The 20,008-nt window shown below is 42.3% G+C and overlaps 1 protein-coding gene and 1 long non-coding RNA gene across 4 annotated transcripts in view; both read right to left on the bottom strand.

Moving 5' to 3' along the window:
• Positions 1 to 973: 973 nt before the first annotated feature.
• LOC142047248 (uncharacterized) overlaps positions 974 to 20,008 on the bottom strand; it is a 498,878-nt gene continuing 479,843 nt past the window's right edge. The window contains exons 2-3 of the long non-coding RNA XR_012656443.1: positions 3,382 to 5,446; positions 974 to 988 (exon numbers count right to left, since the gene is read on the bottom strand). This is a non-coding gene — a long non-coding RNA (uncharacterized LOC142047248). The remainder of the gene's footprint in view (positions 989 to 3,381; positions 5,447 to 20,008) is intronic.
• On the bottom strand, positions 3,760 to 18,792 carry PPP1R2 (protein phosphatase 1 regulatory inhibitor subunit 2). Of its 3 annotated transcripts, none has more exons than XR_012656440.1 (6): positions 18,659 to 18,792; positions 18,042 to 18,122; positions 17,612 to 17,712; positions 15,548 to 15,736; positions 10,763 to 10,993; positions 3,760 to 7,485 (listed from the first exon to the last, which is right to left on the bottom strand). XR_012656440.1 is itself a non-coding variant. In XM_032787531.2 (5 exons), the coding sequence occupies exons 1-5, from the start codon at positions 18,739 to 18,741 to the stop codon at positions 7,418 to 7,420; spliced, it is 522 nt and encodes a 173-aa protein (XP_032643422.2). In that variant the 5' UTR covers positions 18,742 to 18,791; the 3' UTR covers positions 3,760 to 7,417. The 3 variants fall into 3 exon arrangements, 1 of the variants encoding a protein (XP_032643422.2); XR_012656441.1 differs by having other exon boundaries at positions 10,763 to 10,978; XM_032787531.2 differs by lacking the exon at positions 10,763 to 10,993 and having other exon boundaries at positions 18,659 to 18,791.

The following is a 20,008-nucleotide window of genomic DNA, read 5'->3' as shown; positions in this document are numbered from 1 at the left end:
TGGTGATCCCACAACTGCAGTGAGCTTTAGTGGAGAATTCCCAGCCCCGACTTGAAAACAGGTGGATCCTCAGGGTAGAACATGACTGACAGTACCATACAACATTCTGATTACAAATTTACCACTACACAATGTACAGGAGGACACAGAAGAATTAACAACTGGCTGACAGATGTCAGAAAGGAGTTTGCCCCTGGGAAAACATCTAATGGGGGTAGTCCTAGGCGAGTTTTACAGGGATTAGTAAGAGGCCTGACATTATTCAATATTTTCATCAGTGATCTGAAAGTAAATATAAAATTAGTGCTGATAAAATTTGCAGATGACAATGATTGGCAGAGTGGTAAATAATGAGGAGGATCCGGATCAATTAGTAAGCTGGGTCCATTCAAACAAAACGGGTTTTAGTACAGCAAAAAAATAAAAATAAAAAAAAGTTATACATCTAGGATCAAAAATGCAGGTCATCTCTACAGAATACAGACCTGGAAAGCAATGATTTTGGAAAGGATTCAGGGGTCACAGCAGACAAACAACTGAACATGAACTCCCAGCACCATGCTGTGGCAAAAAGGATTCACGCAATTCTTGGATACATAGAGGAGAGTAGGGAGGTGGTACTTCCTCGGAATAAGGCACTGATGACACACTGGAATGCTGCATGAAGTTCTGGTGTGCATATTTTAGAAGAGACATTGAAAAAAAATCGAAGAAGGTACAGAGAAGAGCCACAAAAATGATTCAAGGGCTGGAGAAAATGCCTTCCAGCAAAAGATTTCAAGAAAATACTCAATCTGTTCAGTTTATCAGAGATAGGTGACAGCCTTCATGGGGAAAAATATTAAGAATTCTTTAATCTAGCAGAGAAGGTCATAACAAGAACCAAGGGCTGGAAGTTGAAGCCAGACAAATTCAAATTAGAAATATGACACAGTGAAAGTGACTAACCATTGGAACAAACGACCGCAGGAAGTGGTGGATTCTCCATCTCTAGCTGTCTTCAATTCAGGACCAGATGCCTTTCTAGAAGTTGCTTTAACTCAGTGGTCCCAATGCGGTGCCCGTTGAGAGCCATGGCACCCGCTGGAGCATTTATGTGCCTCTGCCTACTGACAAGGGAGCACCTTGCCACCGAGCGCGGCCGCCAGACATCAGCCGCAGAAATGCTGCCGAGAAGCAGCAATGCCAAGATGCATCGCTGCCGAAAAGCCACTGATTCTCGGTGGCATTTGTGCGGCGACACTTCTTGATGACATCGGTTCTCTACAGCATTTCAGCAGCTGGTTGTTCGGCACCCGCCACACTGAAAGGTTGGGGACCACTGCTTTAGCTAATCAAGTTATTGAGTTCAACACAGCAGTATCTGGGTGAAATTTAAAGACCTGGGCTGTACAGAGGGGGACAGATGAGATTTTCTAAAGCAGCAGTTCGCAACCTGCATCCACAGCTCCCGAGGGGCCACCCCTGCTGGGCCCTGGAGATTTAATAGCATATTGAGGGGGCTTCAGAAAGCAGGCTGCAAACCCCTGGTCTAAACTTCCCTTTGGTCTATAAATTCTATGCCTATATCATGGGACACCACCCTCCAGTGTTGCCCCCTGTGGCACCTCAGGTGAACTGCACTGCACCCACACAGGTTTTTTCAGTCCATTACCCAGACTAAATTGGTTCACAGCCCTTAGAGGTTCTGATTTATTAAATAAATATATGGAGATATACCTATCTCATAGAACTGGAAGGGACTTTGAAAGGCCATTGAGTCGAATCCTCTGCCTTCACTAACAAGAACAAGTACTGTCCCTGACAGTTTTTTATTAGCTGCTCACCTGACTCTCAGTCCATACAAGCATTCTGGCCAGCTCACACTGTGCTTAGAAGACCACCCCAGCCCTATGCCTGGAGCTAGCGTTGTACTGGGTCACCTCTCACACAGGAGGCCCCAAGCTCTCCTCCTCTGAGCTGGGTTGTAATTTAGCCCATTGTAGGGCCTAAGCTTCTCCTTCACTCATCAGGCCCAAAGGATTCAGCAGGCCACCTTCTCCTGGTGTCTGCACTGTTGTAACGGAGGAGGTAGTTCACCCCAACTGACTGGGCAAGAGGGGAGCCTTGCCCCACCCACTCTGCAAGGCCCATGGCCCCAATCCCATAGGGACACAGTGACAAGACTTATTCCCAGGACGGCTTCCTCTCAATATCGCTTAGGCATGTGTGTGTTCGGTGCATATACACGTATCAGACCTTTCAAAATCTTAACGGGCTATGCCTTGTGACAGGGTGGGCTGACCCCCATGGGGCAGACCACCATTCACACTGTTTACCCCACAAGCACCAAGGATGAGGGATTAGCCTAAGGAAACAAAATCCAGTATGGTAAAAGGAGGCCACAATCCCCCACACTGACAGCAACAGCTGTAATGTTACAGGATAACCAGGCAGATTCCCCATCTGCATCAATACAGAATCACAGAATATCAGGGTTGGAAGGAACCTCAGGAAGTCATCTAGTCCAAACCCCTACTTAAAGCAGGATCAATCCCCAACTAAATCATCCCAGCCAGGGTTTTGTCAAGCCTGACCTTAAAAACCTCTAAGGAAAGAGACTCCACCACCTCCTTAGGTAACCCCTTCCAGTGCTCCACCACGCTCCTAGTTTTTCCTAATATCCAACCTAAACCTTCCCCACTGCAACTCCTTGTTCTGTCATCTGGTACCACTGAGAACAGTCTAGATCAACTACCTGAAAGGGGGTTCCAAAGAGGATGGAAGGCAGCTATCAAATCCCCCCTCATTCTTCTCCTCTGCAGACTAAACAATCCCAGTTCCCTCCGCCTCTCCTCATAAACCATGTGCTCCAGTCCCCTAATCATTTTTGTTGCTCTCCGCTGGACTCTTTCCAATTTTTCCACATCCTTCTTGTAGTGTGGGGCCCAAAACTGGACACAGTACTCCAGATGAGGCCTCACCAATGTCGAATGGAGGGGAATGATCACGTCCTTCAGTCTGCTGGCAATGCTCCTACTTATACAGCCCAAAATGCCATTAGCGTTCTTGGCAACAAGGGCATGCTGTCGACTCATCTCCAGCTTCTCGTCCACTGTAACCCCTAGGTCCCTAGTCTGTAGCAGTGCATGGGTTTCTTCCGTCCTACGTACAAGACTCTGCACTCGTCCTTGTTAAGCTAGGCAGCAAAGTACATACCTACATACCTACATAGGCGACCATATTGTTGGGATGGCAGAGAAGCTGCCATACAGACCATAACTCCACCAGGTTTGGTGTAACTCAGTGAGATACCATGTCAGAGGGTTTTTTTTAAAATGACACTACAAGACAATTATAAAGTAGGACTAAATATCCCCCTCTCATTTGTGGAGCTCCAACATCAGTTTCAGTAGCCAGCTGTGATACCCAGATCTGACAAAAACTGCCAATTTTCTCTTTTAAAAAACCCAAAGTCAGAATCTGATTTTCCTAATATTAGAAGGGAGCAGTGGATTAGTAGGTATAATTTACTGTGCATCTCACATTTAAGACTGGTTGCGAAGTGGGAAAAACACTAAATTTGAGAAATTACTATGAAACAGCAAACTGTAAAAACAGGTTAAACTATTTTGAGGAAGAGGACCTATACAAATCAAATAGTTTAACATAGGATACTAGACTATGAAAAGAAATTCAGTTTTCAATAAACATTTCCATCAGTGGGTTAAAGCCATAAGCATATTCTTAATGAAAAATTTAAATGATGCTATTTGCAAATGAGAGTCTAATACAAAGTTTATTTACAGAAACTTCTTATCTCTCCAGGAATTCACACCTTATATTCATTTTACAACCAAAAGGCTTAAAAAATAAATGTAGAAAATACTTATCATGCAAAGTGTTGCAGAACAGGTTCTTAGGAGCTCTAGTCTCCAGTTTCTAAGTAAATAGTCGTAATATTCTGTCTCTGCTTTTATACACCTCATTGCAGTACTCAGCACCTGACAACCACCATGATATTACAAGTCCATAAGCAACCTTACTATCTTCTTCCTATTAGACAAGCCAAGCAGACTTTTTTCCTTTTCCCCTCCTTTTTCCCTCCCCTTAAAAGGTGGGCTATTTTTCAATATGGCAGATTTACAAGAAATGACAGGTACCTTGAACAGTTTTTTTAAAAAAACAAACTATATATACTACATTTTAATAATCACAAGATTTGAAACAAATTTACCGAATTTTAGCCTTTAAAATGTCTTGAGATAGTGGTGTGGATAAAGCCAAGTAATCCTAGTTCCAAACTAAAACAACTTTTAAGAAACATCAAGTTGTGCCCAAATGAAATGAACCAACCACCAGCAATAAAACAGAAAATATACATACAATCATATTTTTATAGTGATGGCAAGCGTTAAAGATGATTCTCTATATTATATTTTCTTTACCAATAAAAACGGACTTAAGAAAAAGATAGATTTGTATTTCAGGTGTACTTAATTTATCTCTAACTGAGGTATCAGAGAGATCATGCATAGCTTGTTTTTGAAGAGCCCTTAGTCATCACAGGGCCTATGTACCCAGAACAACAAGTTGCTCAAAGTTAATGAAAGCTAGGGGTACATTAGCAATTCAAGATAACCCCTCTGCCAAGACGGTACAGCCCACCCATACCTGGTGTTTTATGGCTTGTCATGGAAAACAGATTCTTAGGATCTACCTCTGTTTACTGAAGAATAAACAATGTGTATATACAAATAAAATCCTTCCCAGGTTGTAGTGAGGATGCTAATAGCAGCACCTCCTTGGGGCATTGGCTGTAAATGCGATTCTGTACAAGCAAGAATGGAAAGGGGATGGGGGTGACAAAAGAGAACAGTGGCTTAAACTGCTCACTTTTTGGCCCAAACTAGACTATAGAAACTACCATGTTTGACACTGAGTGACAGACAGCACATGCAACATTGAAACTGTAGCTTCACTGCTATGGAGTGGGACAACACCATTCAGCAGCTGTTTAGCTCCTTTGTTGTAACTGGACAGTTTGTTCGTAAGTATCGTCAACCCATCCACAGAGCAGCCCTGTAAATCTAACAACCCAACAATATAAATTGCCACATTTAGGAAGACAAGCACAGCAAAGAACAGACACATCCGGGCTCTTGTTCAGGCAGTGGGAAGAGAAGAGAGGGGAAGGAAGAGAACACCATCCTTCATGGACACAGGTGTCTAGCAGTTAGTGCTTTCTTATATAAACGGATGCTAAAAATTCTCATCTGTCAAGAGAACTGGAGCGTTTCTAATCCTTGAGTGATATGTACCCTTCAACTCCTGAAGTTAATCAAGCCAATGGATGTCAGCACCCACTAATCACCTCACCTCTCATGGGAGCCCCAGCATCTCTCAGCATTTAGCCAAAAGTGACCAGAATCAAGTTCAATTAATATTCTTGCAATTATAACATGATCTTGAAAACAAACAAACAAACAAAAAAAAGACTGACTGGAAAAACAGTAGCAAATAAACCAATTATTTTTCATATAATAAACCAAAAACGGATGTATCACTTAATCTCTTCTTACTTCCAATTAATGGAAAAGACAATTTTAGCCAGAAATCAAACCAAGATTCCATCAAAATTATGAGGTTTTTCTTTGCCTTTTCATGACTGAGCCTTTAGGATTCACGTTTTCAAAATTTTACTCCGCAACCATGAGGGCTAGAATTTTTTTTTTATTAAATCAATAATGAAACTCGAGCGCACTAATCACACAAATCCAGGAGCTGGGGCTAAGAAATACTAAATATTACAATAGCTGGCAACATAGTTATCTACAAAATTGAGCATTAACCAGAGACTTAGAAACCCACACTGTAATTTGGTATAGCTCACCCGCACACTTTTGGCAGAAGATTTGGTCTACTGAAACATTCCACGTGATTGTATTTTTCCAGTGATAAATATGGTGTTCTAGTGTTTCAGAAAAGCTCACACGTGAGTTCAAAATAATTGTAAAGTAACTTTTTCATCCTTTTATTCAGACTTCACAAATACAGCGGACAGGAAGTCATTTAAAAATAGGTCTGTATAATTATGGACTTTTGGACCGTATCAAATTTAGATCAAATTTAAGAGAAATACAGACATAATTGAATACAAAATATTCCATGACCAACCCACAGCTTTAAGTGTACTTCATTTGCAGAATAAAACCAAGTACTACTCTGAATACTAGTACGTCCACACCATAGTCAAGATCTTTTGAGTGGGATGTTATTGTTTACAGTAACCTGCAGGTTCAGTACTCTCTCTCCATCAGGGCTATAGAACCACACTGTTAACAGCATGTAAATTATACATTATATGATAACCTCCCTTCTATTCTTCCAAATAGCCTTCAGCTTACAAAAGCAGCTGCTGCAAGTTACATTGGATCAGGAAACTTCTACACCAGTGGTTTTCAATATACGAGTCCCAAGAAGGAATTAGGTCATCAGCAGTTACCTAAGTGGAGTGGAAGGCTGGCACAATACAAAGCTATGCCATTCCATCTCCATAGTACTGAAGTAGATTTGCTCAGACAACTACTTATCCTCAGATGCTAGCAGCATGAGTTCATGTCACAGCAAGTCTGAAGATGCAAAAGATTCTAAGGCAGATCTTAAGGAAATCAGTAGAGTGACGTATGGGAAGCCTGAAGTGGAAAATATTGGAGAGAAGTTTTGAGATCTGAACAGATAAATAAGGAAAGTTCCAAAACCCATCTATCCCCAAGGGAAGAGATCATCACAATTAGATGCAAAATCAATGTCTGCACATCTTTAGTGTACAAATATCTCACCAGTTATTAGTGTTGTCTTACTCAGGAACTAATAACCGATTCCAAACAGATTTCTTTTTAAACCACAAAAAGAATGCAGCTCTTCTCTTATAAAGATTGAAAAATAGGAGTCATGACATACTGATATCTAGATTAACAGGGCATAAAAATTCTACAAAAAAGTTACACTACTAAAATAATCCTTTTTTTAACTGCTAAATTCACCTGATAGTACATATCAACCTGTTATTTACTGTACTGTTTGGCTCTTGAATTCCAAAACCTTTCTACTATAAGAGATACCACATCTAGAACAGTGTCAAATAAATAATCAACAAAACCAAAAGATACTGATTTTTTGTATGTTTTAAAGCATGTGGAGTGACAATATGCTATGCAAGTTAATTTGTCTCAAATTTCTGGTTTGATGGATTATGAAGCAGTACTCTCCATGAAATACTAGGCACAAGAATAACCAGTTAGGCAGCTTTTCTGCCTAATATAAGAGTCTCTAAAGAACATTCTTGGAAATACAACATTATAACTGATATGCCTCTCAGTACTTAAGAGTCGCAAAACCATGAAGCACTGTATAAGTTTGCAGCTTTGACAGGCAGTTACAGTTCTGGACAGATTTCTTCTATGATGTGCGCTCTATTCTCCAGCTGGTCACTAGTAGCATGTGCTGTATAACAGAAAAAAGAAGAGAGATTACAAAACAGATTTAAATATTCATGGTTTGAACCACATGCACTCACAAGGCCTTCCTCTGTTGCCACAAACAGCAGAAGTAACATTTGGCAACCCTGAAACATACTTGACTCAGGATATGTCTACACAGCAATGTAAACCTAGGGTTTGAACTCAGACTCAAGCCTACCCCGCTCCCTTCCATCTACATACAAATTGAGATAATCCAGAGCCCCAGAATCCCACCAGCCTGGAGGGCCCGAGCACAGGTCAAGCCAGGACCCAGGTTCAAGCCCTTTTACTTTGCAGTGTAGATGCAGCAAATAAACGTAGATTATCAAGACCTAGGTTAACAAACCCACAGTCCTTTAAAGAAAAGTGATAATGCCGCCTATGAGGAGGGCCAGTTTAGCCAATAAAAGTTAGTCACCTAAAGCTTGACAGCCAAATACGCCAGGTTAATTAGCCCACAGCAAGCCAGGTCAAGATGATCTCCCCCTTTCAAAGACAGGAACAATCGGACAGACTGGTATCCCACCTAGCCTTTTGGAAATAAGCCTATGTTGTGCAGCAGACGTAAACAGACCAGAGAGAACTGGAGCCCAAACTCAGAGCCTCAGGCTATAAACCTCAGCAAGGACAGAAGCCTGACTAGGGGCCCTATTGTTTCCAGAGGGGAAAATCAACGAGCCATTGCACTGGGAGCTGCCTATATGGCACCCAGTTCTATCCAGGACTCCTATCTGCAGAGGGGAGATTTCAGAGGGCACACAGCACAACTGTGGTTTTCCCATTTTATCTCTGGTATGAATATTTTGGACCCTGAGGCAGTCAAGCCTATAATTGACAAAGGCCACTCTTCAGTTAGCAGGACCTGGGATGGAGCTTGAGTAAAACCAATATCCCTTTAAGACCTCACTTCTGGTGACACACTTGCCTCACTTTTTGACAATGCAGAAAAAGGGCACTAGACAGGCAGGGTTAAAACTCTAGTCTCAGGATAAAACAGAAGGGCAGGAATCCACAAGGGAAGGAAGAGAGCATAGGGTGGTAGTGGTATAAAAAAGGATGACGGGATAGTCATGAACATAATGTCACGTTTGCCAATGGACTCTGCCACTCCCTGGAGTCCTAACCAAGAGGAAATGCTGAAGACACTGTTTTACTCAGCTTTTTCACAAAAGCACAGATGAAAAGTCCAGATCTTCACATCCAAATATAACTGAATCAGCTTCCTAAGATAGAGACTTTAGGCAGCCAAATCATTCCCCCAGCAGAGTAAGATATACCCCACGTTTGCACACCATGGAAAAAGAGAAAAAATTAGAAGACTCTGCTAGATCTATGCGCCATCTCAGAGACGTAATAGATGAATGAGAAACCTCATCAACAGACTCTCACTGGTATAATGTGAATTTAAAAAAGCCACAGGCTCAACAGAAATTTGACTAAAAGCCAACACAGGAAAAAGTACAGGATGTATCAGTTTACTTACTAGCCAAAACAGAAGATGCCTTATCAGAAACTTTGGGTGGAGACTTTATTATACGGACTCAGATCTTAAGCCCATAAGTAATTACTATGAAATTCTGTCTTACCTCCCACATAACAGGCCACAGAATTTCACCCAGTAACTCCAACAATTGAAGAAGTTAGCCTTCCATGCTATGTAAGCCTAGTATTTGTATGCTATAGAGCCTAACAACTTGCAGCTGAACTAGAGTAGCTCTTTTAGAAAGACATCAATGTGGGCACTCTTTTGAAGCTATTTGGACCCTGATCCAGAAGAGCTGTGAAACACTCTTATGAGTCCAAAGATGCAGCCTTGGGAATAAAATCAATACCACTTTGATTGAGTTCCAGAACCAGTTACCCAACTAAACAGCATGTCTAAAGCAAGGAGATTAACAAAGCTGGCAAAAATTCAAGGATGCAGTCTCTAGAACAGCAGCTATTTTAGCCCTGTGGAAATTTGTCCCAGATTTATGACTATGATGCAAGCAGTTTTCTTGTCCAAACACAATGTTTTAAGGCCATATAGGATGACCGATAGGGATACCATATCCAGCAGGCTCACTTCAACAACATGGGGGAGGAGGGTGGGAGAGAGAGAGAGAGAAAGGTGAGAGTTATTTTGGTCTGAGAGTTTCTGGAAAAAAATCCAGTTACTTACCTAGACAGTAATTGCTGTTCTTCGAGATGTGTGTGCAGATATACATCCCACTGCCGATATATGTGTGCCCAAAGCACTGGAGTTGGAGGCTATTGCCAGCAGTACCACTAGGTGACGTATGCGCCCCTACTCTCCTTGTACACTAAAATGAGGGCATAAAAGGGGTGTGATTGCTGCTTCCTTCTCTGTTTCCAGGCACCATCATCTATCTAAATGCCTGAAGTAGAGGGGAAGATGGGAAGGTCACTGAATGCATATGTGCACATCCCGAAAAACAAGAGTTACTGTACAGATAAGTAACAGTTTTTTCTCCTTTGAGTGATTGGGCACATATATATTCCATTGCAGGTGACACACCATCAGTTCCTTCCCAGGGGCGGGACTATGGATTATATGAAAAGAGATAGTAACAATGCTTTGCTGAAGTGGGCATCAACTCATGAAGATTGAGTAATAGCCTAGTGTCTTGAGAAGGTACAAAATCGCCAACTCAAGTGCATTGAGTATATACCTACAGTTGAATGTATATGTCCACAATCACTTGAAGAATAACCAAGAGTTGTTGCCTGCCTGTGGACCTATTAAATCTGAAAGCCTAATTGAGAGCTGTCAGTTCTCTTAACATTAGCCTCATTGCAGACAATTTTCAGAAGATTGGTAGGAATTTAAGACAGGGACAAGACATTTACTAACACAGGTTTGTTTAAAGTTCATTCCCCTTTTATCATTCCTGCTCCCCAAAAAACTATACAAATAATCAGTTACTCAAGAGAGAACTCTCAATCCACCAGCAAAGATAAAAATGAAGAGTTATAGGATTTTCAAGAGAAAAATAATTAGGTAAACGGAGCAAAAGTGAATCAGATATTCAGCCTATTACATAAAGATTAAAAGGTGATGAAGTATTTCACTGATTAGGCAAAGTGATAGAAATGAAAGAATAAACTAAAGTACAGATAGTTAAGCAACAAGTTCACAAAAAGGAAAACTCAAGCTGAACTAGTTAGGAGAGTTACTGGACTGGTAAACTGGTAAATAAAGTGTTAGAAATGTATACAGTTAATTGGGCACGAGCAGTCAGTCAAGAATTGATAATTACCAGATGCAGCTCAGAAATCAGATTATGAAGCAGGATGGAGTGATGTCAAACAGCAGAGATGGAAAAATGCTGCAAAGGCGTGCCCTTCTTTCCCCTGGAGAGCGCAGCTGGGGAGCGGAGCTGCCTCCCTGCTTTATAGCAGGGAGCAGAAAGAAGATGGCAGCTTCAAGCCATGGAGAAAGGTCATAAAGATGCCTAATGGTGTCCTCCTTTCCCCTGGAGAGTGAAGCTCTAGTAAATAGCCATTATATGTTTTAGGATTATGCATTACTAGGGCCCTACCAAATTTACAGCCATGAAAAAAATGCATCACAGACCGTGCAATCTGGTCTCCCCTAGTGACAGGGCTGCCCAGAGGATTCAGGGAGCCTGGGGCAAAGCAATTTCAGGGGCCCCTTCCATAAAAAAAAATTGCAATACTATACAATACTATATTCTCGTGAGGGCCCCTGCGGGGCCCAGCACAAATTGCTCCACTTGCTCCGCACCCATGGGCAGCCCTGGGAAAAATAAACCTTCTGCATCTCGGCACAAACCCAGTTTTGAGATAACTTCTTTACAAGGTATCACTGGTTCTCAGCATCAGCTAGTGCTAAAAGGCACTAAAACTCATTAAAAGGGTTGGACAAATATTTTCTGTCAAAACTTTCTGGATTGAAAACGAGGAGTTTTTAAAAAGCAGAAAAAAATCATGGACAATGTCTGCTTTCCTTCAAAATTTGTTGTCCTTTTTTTAATTTAAAAGCTGAAATTAGTCTGCCAAAACCTGAATATGGTCTGGGGTTTCAGAAGCGTGTGGCCAAATATTTGCTGCTTGCTGTGTTTGATTGTTTAAAAAAAACAATAAAAAAATTCTGCTTATAAAGAATCCAAAACTTTTAAACCACATCAGCTTGTGACCAAACGCCTGAGTCCATCCAGTCAGAGGTTTTTCCAGGTTTCTGATACTCTGCTGGCTTCCTTGACTCATATCTGTTTCCATAACCTTTAGTTCACTTAGGTTAGAACATAAGAACAGCCATACTGGGTCAAACCAAAGGTCCATCCTGTCCAGTATCCTGTCTACCGCCAATGGCCAATGCCAAGTGCCCCAGAGGGAGTAAACCTAACAGGTAATGATCAAATGATCTCTCTCCTGCCATCCATCTCCACCCTCTGACAAACAGAGGCTAGGGACACCATTCCTTACCCATCCTGGCTAATAGCCATGAAAGGACCTAACCTCCATGCATTTATCTGTTTCCTAGAGACTGGCTCCGTGGGGTCCCTCACAAACTGGAGACGGTTATTGTGGGTTTGTCTTTAGTATAACTTATGTACATACTCTATGAACTGAGCATCTGAGCTTGTTCCAGAATCTGGGATGAGCCTATGTTGTGAAAACTGAAACGCTCAAAATAGCACATGCGTGTGATGACACAGGGTGCTAAAATTAAATTAACCCAAGGGTTCTCAAACTGGGGGTCAGGACCCCTCAGGGGGTCACGAAGTTATTACTGGGGGTCGCAGGCTGTCAGCCTCCACCTCAAACCCCGCTTTGCCTCCAGCATTTATAATAGTGTTAAATATATTAAAAAGTGTTTTTCATTTATAAGTGGGCAGGGATTGCACTCAGAGGTTTGCTATGTGAAAGGGGTCACCAGCATAAAAGTTTGAGAACCACTGAATTAACCCCTCTGAAGCCTCAGGGAGTGCAGGGGAGGGGAGGAGTCTCCCTTGGTAGGGATGGGAAGGATATTGCTCTTCTCATGTGATCCCTCCCCCACTGGCTAATTTTAAATGAAGCTAACCTCTCCTGACATGAATCTCCCTATGGCACTGAAATTAAATATAGACTATAATTTGGCATTTGAGAAGTGAAAGGGATGGTAGACCTAATGGAAAAGCTAACAGCTTGGCTCTTCTGCAAGCCTCAAACTGCTGAATGAGCTTTAGGGTAGGGAAAGCTGTGCCTCCCAAACAGCCTGGCCCTGCCCCCATCCAACCTCCACCCACTTCCTGCACCCCAACTGGCCACCCCTCCTCAGAATCCCAGACCCATCCTGCTCCTTGTCTCCTCACCGTCCCCCAGAGACTCCACCCCCCACCACCACCCTGGGACCCCACCCCTGCTCCCTGTCCCCTGACTGCCCCGACCCGTATCCACCCCCGCCACTGAGTCCTGACAGACTCCCGGAATGCCCACAATCCAACCTCCCCATTCCCTGTCCCCTGACCACCACCCCCAACTTCTCCCCCCCTCCCTGGGACTTCCTGCCCCTTAGCCAACCCCCTCGGCCCTGGCCCCTTACCCCCAGCTCCCCCCTCACAGGGACCATCAGCACATCCAGGAGTGACCCTCGACAGCTGCAGCGTAGCTCCGGCAGGGCCTGAGTTCCTCCCTGCTCAGAGCCGCGTGGTAAGGTAGCAGGGCTGCAAGCTCCACACCAAGTGGAGGGAGCTCAGGCCCCGCTGAAGCTCTCAGCCCCGCCCCCTTACCACACGGCTCTGAGCAGGGTGGAGCTCAGGGGCCCCGCCGGAGCCACACTGCAGCAATCCAGGGACGTTGAGGCTCTGGGAGAGGGGTAGAGACGGGGTTGAGTCGGGCCAGGGAGGGAGCCTCAGCCATTCTCGTGGGGGCCCCTGCGGAGCTCAGGGCAAATTGCCCCTCTTGCCTCCTCCTCTGGGTAGCCCTGCCTAGTGAAATCTAGTCTTCTGTGTGCTTTTACCCAATACTATACAGATTTCACGGGAGAGACCAGTGTTTCTCAAATTGGGGGTCCTGACCCAAAAGGGAGTTGCAGGGGGGTCACAAGGCTATTTTAGGGGGGCTGTGGTATTGTCACCCTTACTTCTGCACTGACTTCAGAGATGGACTGCTGGGGGTCAGGAGCCCAGCTCTGAAGGCACAGACACTGCCAGCAGCAGCACAGAAGTAAGGATGGCCTGGTATGGTATTGCCACCCTTACTTCTGCGCTGGTGCCTTCAGAGCTGGGTGGCCAGACAGTGGCGGCTGCTGACTGAAGGCCTAGCAATGCGGGCAGTGGCACAGAAGTAAGGGTGGCAATACCATACCACGCCATCCTTACTTCAGACTGCTGCTGGTGGCGGCTCTGCATTCAGAGCTGGACTCCCAGCCTGCAGCTGCTGCTCTCCAGCTGCCCACCTCTGAAGGCAGCACTGCCACCAGCAGCACTGCAGAAGGAAGGGCAGCAATACTGCAACCCCCCTATAACAACTTTGTGACCTCCTCCCGCCACAATTTCTTTTTGGGTTAGGACCCCCTACAACACCACCACCATGAAATTTCAGATTTAACTAGCTGAAATCATGACATTTATGAATTTTTGAATTCTATGACCGTGAAATTGACCAAAAGGGACCATTAATTTGGTAGGGCCCTATGCATTACCATAGAAAGCTAAACAATCAGTGGGTCTGAGAATGACATAAGACGACTCCCCAGGAGCAGTTATTGTGAGCTTTAGTCCCCCAGTAATACACATTGGTACCAAAATTTGTGATTTATAGCCAGGAATTGAAAACAGTAGTTGCCAGTCACCTTTCCTGGGGAGGGTGGGAGCCTAGACCATTTCTGTAAAATTTCTCATTTTACAAAAGACTAGTTTATCCTGTTGGGAAGAAAACCTTCCAAATATCAACTAGATGTAAACTAATGCAGCACCTTCCAGAGTCTGCTGACAGCTCTAGTGCCTCTGCAACTCACAGCTTTGCCAAGCAGCAGCTCAGCAAGGTTAAGACTTCAGATTCATGGCTACTACAGTCTTGCGAGCACCAGTGAAATGGGGAGGGTGGAACACCTCAATTTCATGGTGCCCACGGAAGCTGTTTCAAAATGCTGTGCTGCAGCAAAAGTAGGCACTATAATTCTTAATGGGGAGGACACCCCAAACACAGTGTGGGGAGGGCAGAGGCATATTGTAGTGTAGACAAGAAGCTTAGCGATAGAAAGAGAAAGCATGTTCGCTCACTCTGCCCCCCCAACAGCTAGAAGTGGGATGAAACTTCATATTTATAAAAAATTGGTAGCCAGAAGTTGATGCAAAGAATGGAGTCCTGAAACAAATTCCATAAACACCCAGATAGAAATCACAGAACTCTTCCAGCAGATGAGATGGCAGGAAGGCTGGGCTTCTCAGTGCAGATACAGAAATGTGAAGTCATTTTATAAAACAGAAAACCACATGCCAATGTCCTAACTGCTTAGTTGCTAAGTTGCAGTAATGTAAGTGGAAGATTTTAGCTAGTATGTTAAGAGACCTGCTCTGCTCTACTCTAACACTATACTTATGAGGTGTGGTGCCAGCCCACAAGGTAGTACCGCAGCAGAGTGGCAAGCAAGTGCAAAGAGACACTCCTACATGCCCAGGGTTTATTTTAGTCATCAGTACAGGTCCTGCTCCCACCTCAGTAGAAGTACTGGCAGTTGCTGCAACAATGGTCAGCTTGCTCAGCGGAAGCAAGACTGGCTGTAGAGAACTTCTGAAGTGTTTTAAACACACGGGCTTACTTGTCCACTGTGTCACCATGAAGAACCCCTGGGTTTGAGACATCAACAACACCAATTTGATGTATTTCTAAAGCTAAGAACCTAAATGTCAAGATGGTGCCTAGATACTACAATGATGGATGCTATATCAATATAGCATAGGGAAGGGGATATTTTCAGCCTTTGTTGCTACATATTAAGTGGAAAAGATGGGTAAACCCCTTTGCTTTTCTGCACTTCTGGCAGTTCAAAGGACCGCCATGCTTAAGCATTTCTTTGACAATTAGTTGCTCACCAGGTTCAGGGGTTTCTGTACTCATGTTTTCTACATCTACAGCATCGTGCATCTCTTGATCTTCTTCATCATCCTCATCCTCATCCTCCTCACCATGTAGTTCTTTTGCAATTAGCTGCCTAGCCAATTTGATATTTCGTCCTTCGTTGTAGTGCATTTTTCTCTTCATTTCAAACTGTTTCTTTTTTTCTGTGGAAAGAGCAGGAAAATATTCTTAAATATATTCTTACACTAGTTCTTTGGAAACATTCCAACATATCACAGTTTGCCAGGTAGGAGTTACCTCTCCCAGAGTGTATGTAATCTTTATGTCGTTTACGTCACTGTATGTTTTGAATTTAAAATGTTTTCTTTAAGTAATTAGTTTAAAACATTCTATGGAAGGATTCTGTGTTAGCAAACTATAGCTTAATGCTCTTCATTACTAGTCAAACTAACAATGAACAACATGGCCATAAAAATTTTGCCAAGTGAAAATAAGTCATCTCAGTGGAGTGGGGCACAACTTACTCCTCACATGCCCTTACTAAGGAGATCGTCTCTGTTTTGGGAAGATTTAGAGATACAGCCCCAGGAAATATGGGAAGAAGAACAATTTAAAAATTAGATTTGTTGCCACTTAATTACCCGTAACCACTTATGGAGGTGATACTAAGAAAAATATCCTGACGTATTTTAGTCATCTTCCCAAAAGAAGGAAATCTGAATGGATTTGAGGGTGTCTTAAAAGACTCACTGCTACTTACCAAACGTAAGTGACTAAAACTGGACCAAACAAAAACACATGGGAACTCTTCGTTCAGGGAATGCAAAGGCATACCTGCCCCTATTAAGTGATGCAAGACTAACTTCTCTTTAGTCCTATAGACTACTTGACCAAATCACTGCAGAGGCCAGCAGATCAAGCCCTAGAGCTGGCTTAACTTGCTTGCCAGCTAATTGCCAAGAGGCAGCTACCAGAGGCATATTTTCCAAATGTTGGAAAAAACGTCTTTCCACTCATCCCTAAGATCCCAGCCTCTGAACATGTGCCATATTTTTTCTCTATGATATAGGTGGCTGGTTAAGGTATGACAATTCACCACAACCATACTAATCTTTGCTTCTTGGCAGCCCCAAGAACCCCTCTAGAAGTGGAGAAGTGGGACCAGAAAAAATGAGAAACAGCCAAATCTCTCTGCATTCAACATCAAACACCTGGGTTTGAAACCCAAGATGTTTTACTTCTTGACTATTCTGTTAAAATGCTATAGGTCCAACTTAATTCAGAGTAGTGTCTGCTTTGAAGCTATCCTCAGACAACCTATTGAGGAATTGCTGTGGATATCCTGCTAGCTCCCTCTCCTAGCTGATTCATGGAATGACATTGGCTGGAAAGCGTAGCTGCTCTTCCTGCTCATTGAGAGGTAAAAGTGCTACACAGATAGCACCAGACAGGTATTAGCAATAAAGTCAAGCGATTAACTCAAAAAATCACTTGATTAAAAAATTAATTGTGATTAATCACAGTTTTAATTGCAAATGTTTGTAATTAACGATATAAAGTGAGCACTAGACACTTTGTATTCTGTGTTGTAACTGAAATCAACATATTTGAAAATGTAGAAAACATCCACAAATATTTAAATAAATAGTATTCTATTATTGTTTAACAGTGCGATTAAAACTGTGATTAATGTTTTAATCATCTGACAGCCCTAATTAAGTCCAACTGAAAAGTGTGGAGATTTGAGGGGTAACCTTCCAAAATAAAACCATCTCTGGGTCAATACACTAACATTTGTGGAAGCTACTCCCAAACCCTCATCTTGCAAGAGCTTCTCCAAGACAAGTGAGCCTGACCTTTATGAACTTTCTCCCAGACTAGTTTAGTAGCTGCAATTTAATCTAACCAAATCTGGAAGTATCCAGGTGAATAAGGAATCTAAGTCACCTCTAGGGAGCTGTTTCTCCATTTTCAGATCATCGCATCTTTCTGATGGATGATATATCTCCTCCTCCTCAGACATTTCTTACTGAAAGAAACAAACTATTCAACAACAAAAGAGAAAAAATAAAACCTACCTCGTTCTTCAGGCGTTAACTCTTCATCCTCTTCCTCCTCCTCCCTGCACTCTTCTTCTTGAGCTAGAATCTTGGGTCCTTTACCTTCAGCTGCCACTAACCTAATAAAAATGTACACGAAGAAGTGCTGAAGCAGAGTATCAACATCTCATAACAATTAAGTACTTAGCTTGTAGGTATACATAAAAAAACCTTTAGTGTATATCTAAAGATACTTTTGTCTATCATTTAGGACTAGTGTCTCATGTTAAGTTCGAACTTATTCTGCAAGAAGTTTTGTTTTCAGTGGTGTCACTTGCATAAGAAGCTACTACTCAGCATGAGTAGTCATGGCAAAAACCTGCTCTTAATAAAAACAGTAACCAAGAAATGACTCCGAAGACAGATAATTTTCAAACTTTGTCAATTTTCTATTGCCAGCACCACTTACTTTTTAGCTAACATGTCTGCTGTTACGGGTTCATTCGATTCTGAATCACTCACTGCATCTTCATCGTCCTCTCCGACCATACTAGAAAAACAAACATGCAAGAGAATTAACTCTAAAATTATCTCTGATAACCATTTTGATCAGTAGTGCAGACACTAGACATCCTTACTTATTTCAGTTCAACTATTCCTTTAAAACTCAATTCCAGGTTTTTCTTTTTCTAGTTTAAATATTTTGATGCAAACAGTTTTGTTTCCTGTTGCAATGAATAGACTTAGTATCTGTGTAAGACCCTGCAGTGTAATCTACGGATAGAATTCCAAAAATGTGTAAACTTTAAACATTTAAAGATTCTCAAAATCAGTTTATCCCCATTCAAAATGCTACAAAATATTCAGCATAAACCTTTATTTAAAACATGTAAGATACTACAAATGTACCCTAAGTTACTGTTATCTCATCCAATATATCACTAACTCATCACTTAAAATTCAGATGGACTACCTGAAGCCTGTCATGAAGTCAGCTACAGTTCAAGTAGACAGCTTAAGTATGCTGCTAAACTACTTAGGTGTAGTCAAGTATTCCATCACACTCAAGTTATTACACAAGTTTACCTGTGGTAGGGAGTGCTTGGTTCATCTATTTTCATTAAACCATAGTCCTTGCCTGCTGGATGGTACGTAGCTAGGATGTTCATTTCATCCCACTTTTGGGACTTTTTACTGAAATGAGAAAATAAAGAAATTTAGTTTCCCCATGTGCTAAAAGAAATTTTATTCTCTTTTGATAAGAAAGCAGAACATGCAGGTCCTCCTTTGGTTTCCATTCCCTGACATGTATAAATAGGGAAAGGTCAAGACAGATGTGTGCTCCCACCCAAACTCACACTGTTTAGATCTATTTAAACTCCAACCATACTCATGTTTAAAAAAAACTCTGTAAACACAGTAATGGAGTCCAATAACATAAATCACCAGCATGCCTTTCTACTCATGCTCCAAACACAATCAGTTTGGTGAAGTGAGTTACCACAGTAATTCTTAGTCTCTTTAGATTGAGGAGCCTATCATTCCTCTGTTCAAGCATTGCCTCATTAATTATCCATCGACATGATAGGGTTAATGTTAGGCTTTCTTCCATCCCCTCCTCAGTCTCCCAGAATAACACAGCTCACAACATAGTTACAAAGAACTGTTTTTCACTCATCTCCTCACCTGCCCAGCCAGCTGCCATCAGACTCTGCCGCAAGTCCATTGTTAGTAATCTCAATCATCCAGGAAGAAACCATCATACAGTAATATGAACAGAATCCCACCACTCAGTGGTTAACCTAAGGAGTAGGAATCTCAGCTAGGGTTGCCCAAGGATTCATATCATTAGTCCAGCAAAGATTAACATGTAGTGAGAATCAAGCCTTCAAACTATGTTCTTCAGAATTCTCACGGTTTGTACAAGATCATCACACTTTCCTGTACATGTTTAACTACACAAGCCCCCAGAAAGGAGGGAGGGGGAAGTGACACCAGGTGATGGACTTTTAATAATTAAAAAAAAAAAGTGAATCTTTTAGGACTTGTCTATGCATGGAAGTTTGCAGACAGAACTGTAAAAGTATAACTTCACACGTGGACACGCAGTCCAGGGTCAGAGTCTTCACTCAGGGAGCTGAAACAGTTTAACTATGATGGTATGATTATATTGGTTCTGCCAGTAAATTTGCACATGTAGACAAACCCAAAGAGAGCGACTAGAACCCGAGGCTCAAGTGGAAAGGATAGCGTTACAGTCACAGTCAGAATAAAAAGGGAAGGATGAACACAGGCTCCATGCAAGGATGCACACTGTTTTAGTTTAGACTGGCCCAAGGATTTAGCTGACATTTGAATGAATGTTTAAATAATTTGACCAGTTGCTTTAACTGGCATGAGAAACAAGTTTCATTCTACAGAAGCACATTTTCATGG

Source organism: Chelonoidis abingdonii, chromosome 8 (assembly GCF_003597395.2).
Source record: "Chelonoidis abingdonii isolate Lonesome George chromosome 8, CheloAbing_2.0, whole genome shotgun sequence".
In the NCBI taxonomy this organism is placed as follows: domain Eukaryota; kingdom Metazoa; phylum Chordata; order Testudines; family Testudinidae; genus Chelonoidis; species Chelonoidis abingdonii.
Note: the sequence above shows the minus strand (reverse complement) of the source record. Positions and strands in the feature narration are given on the sequence as shown.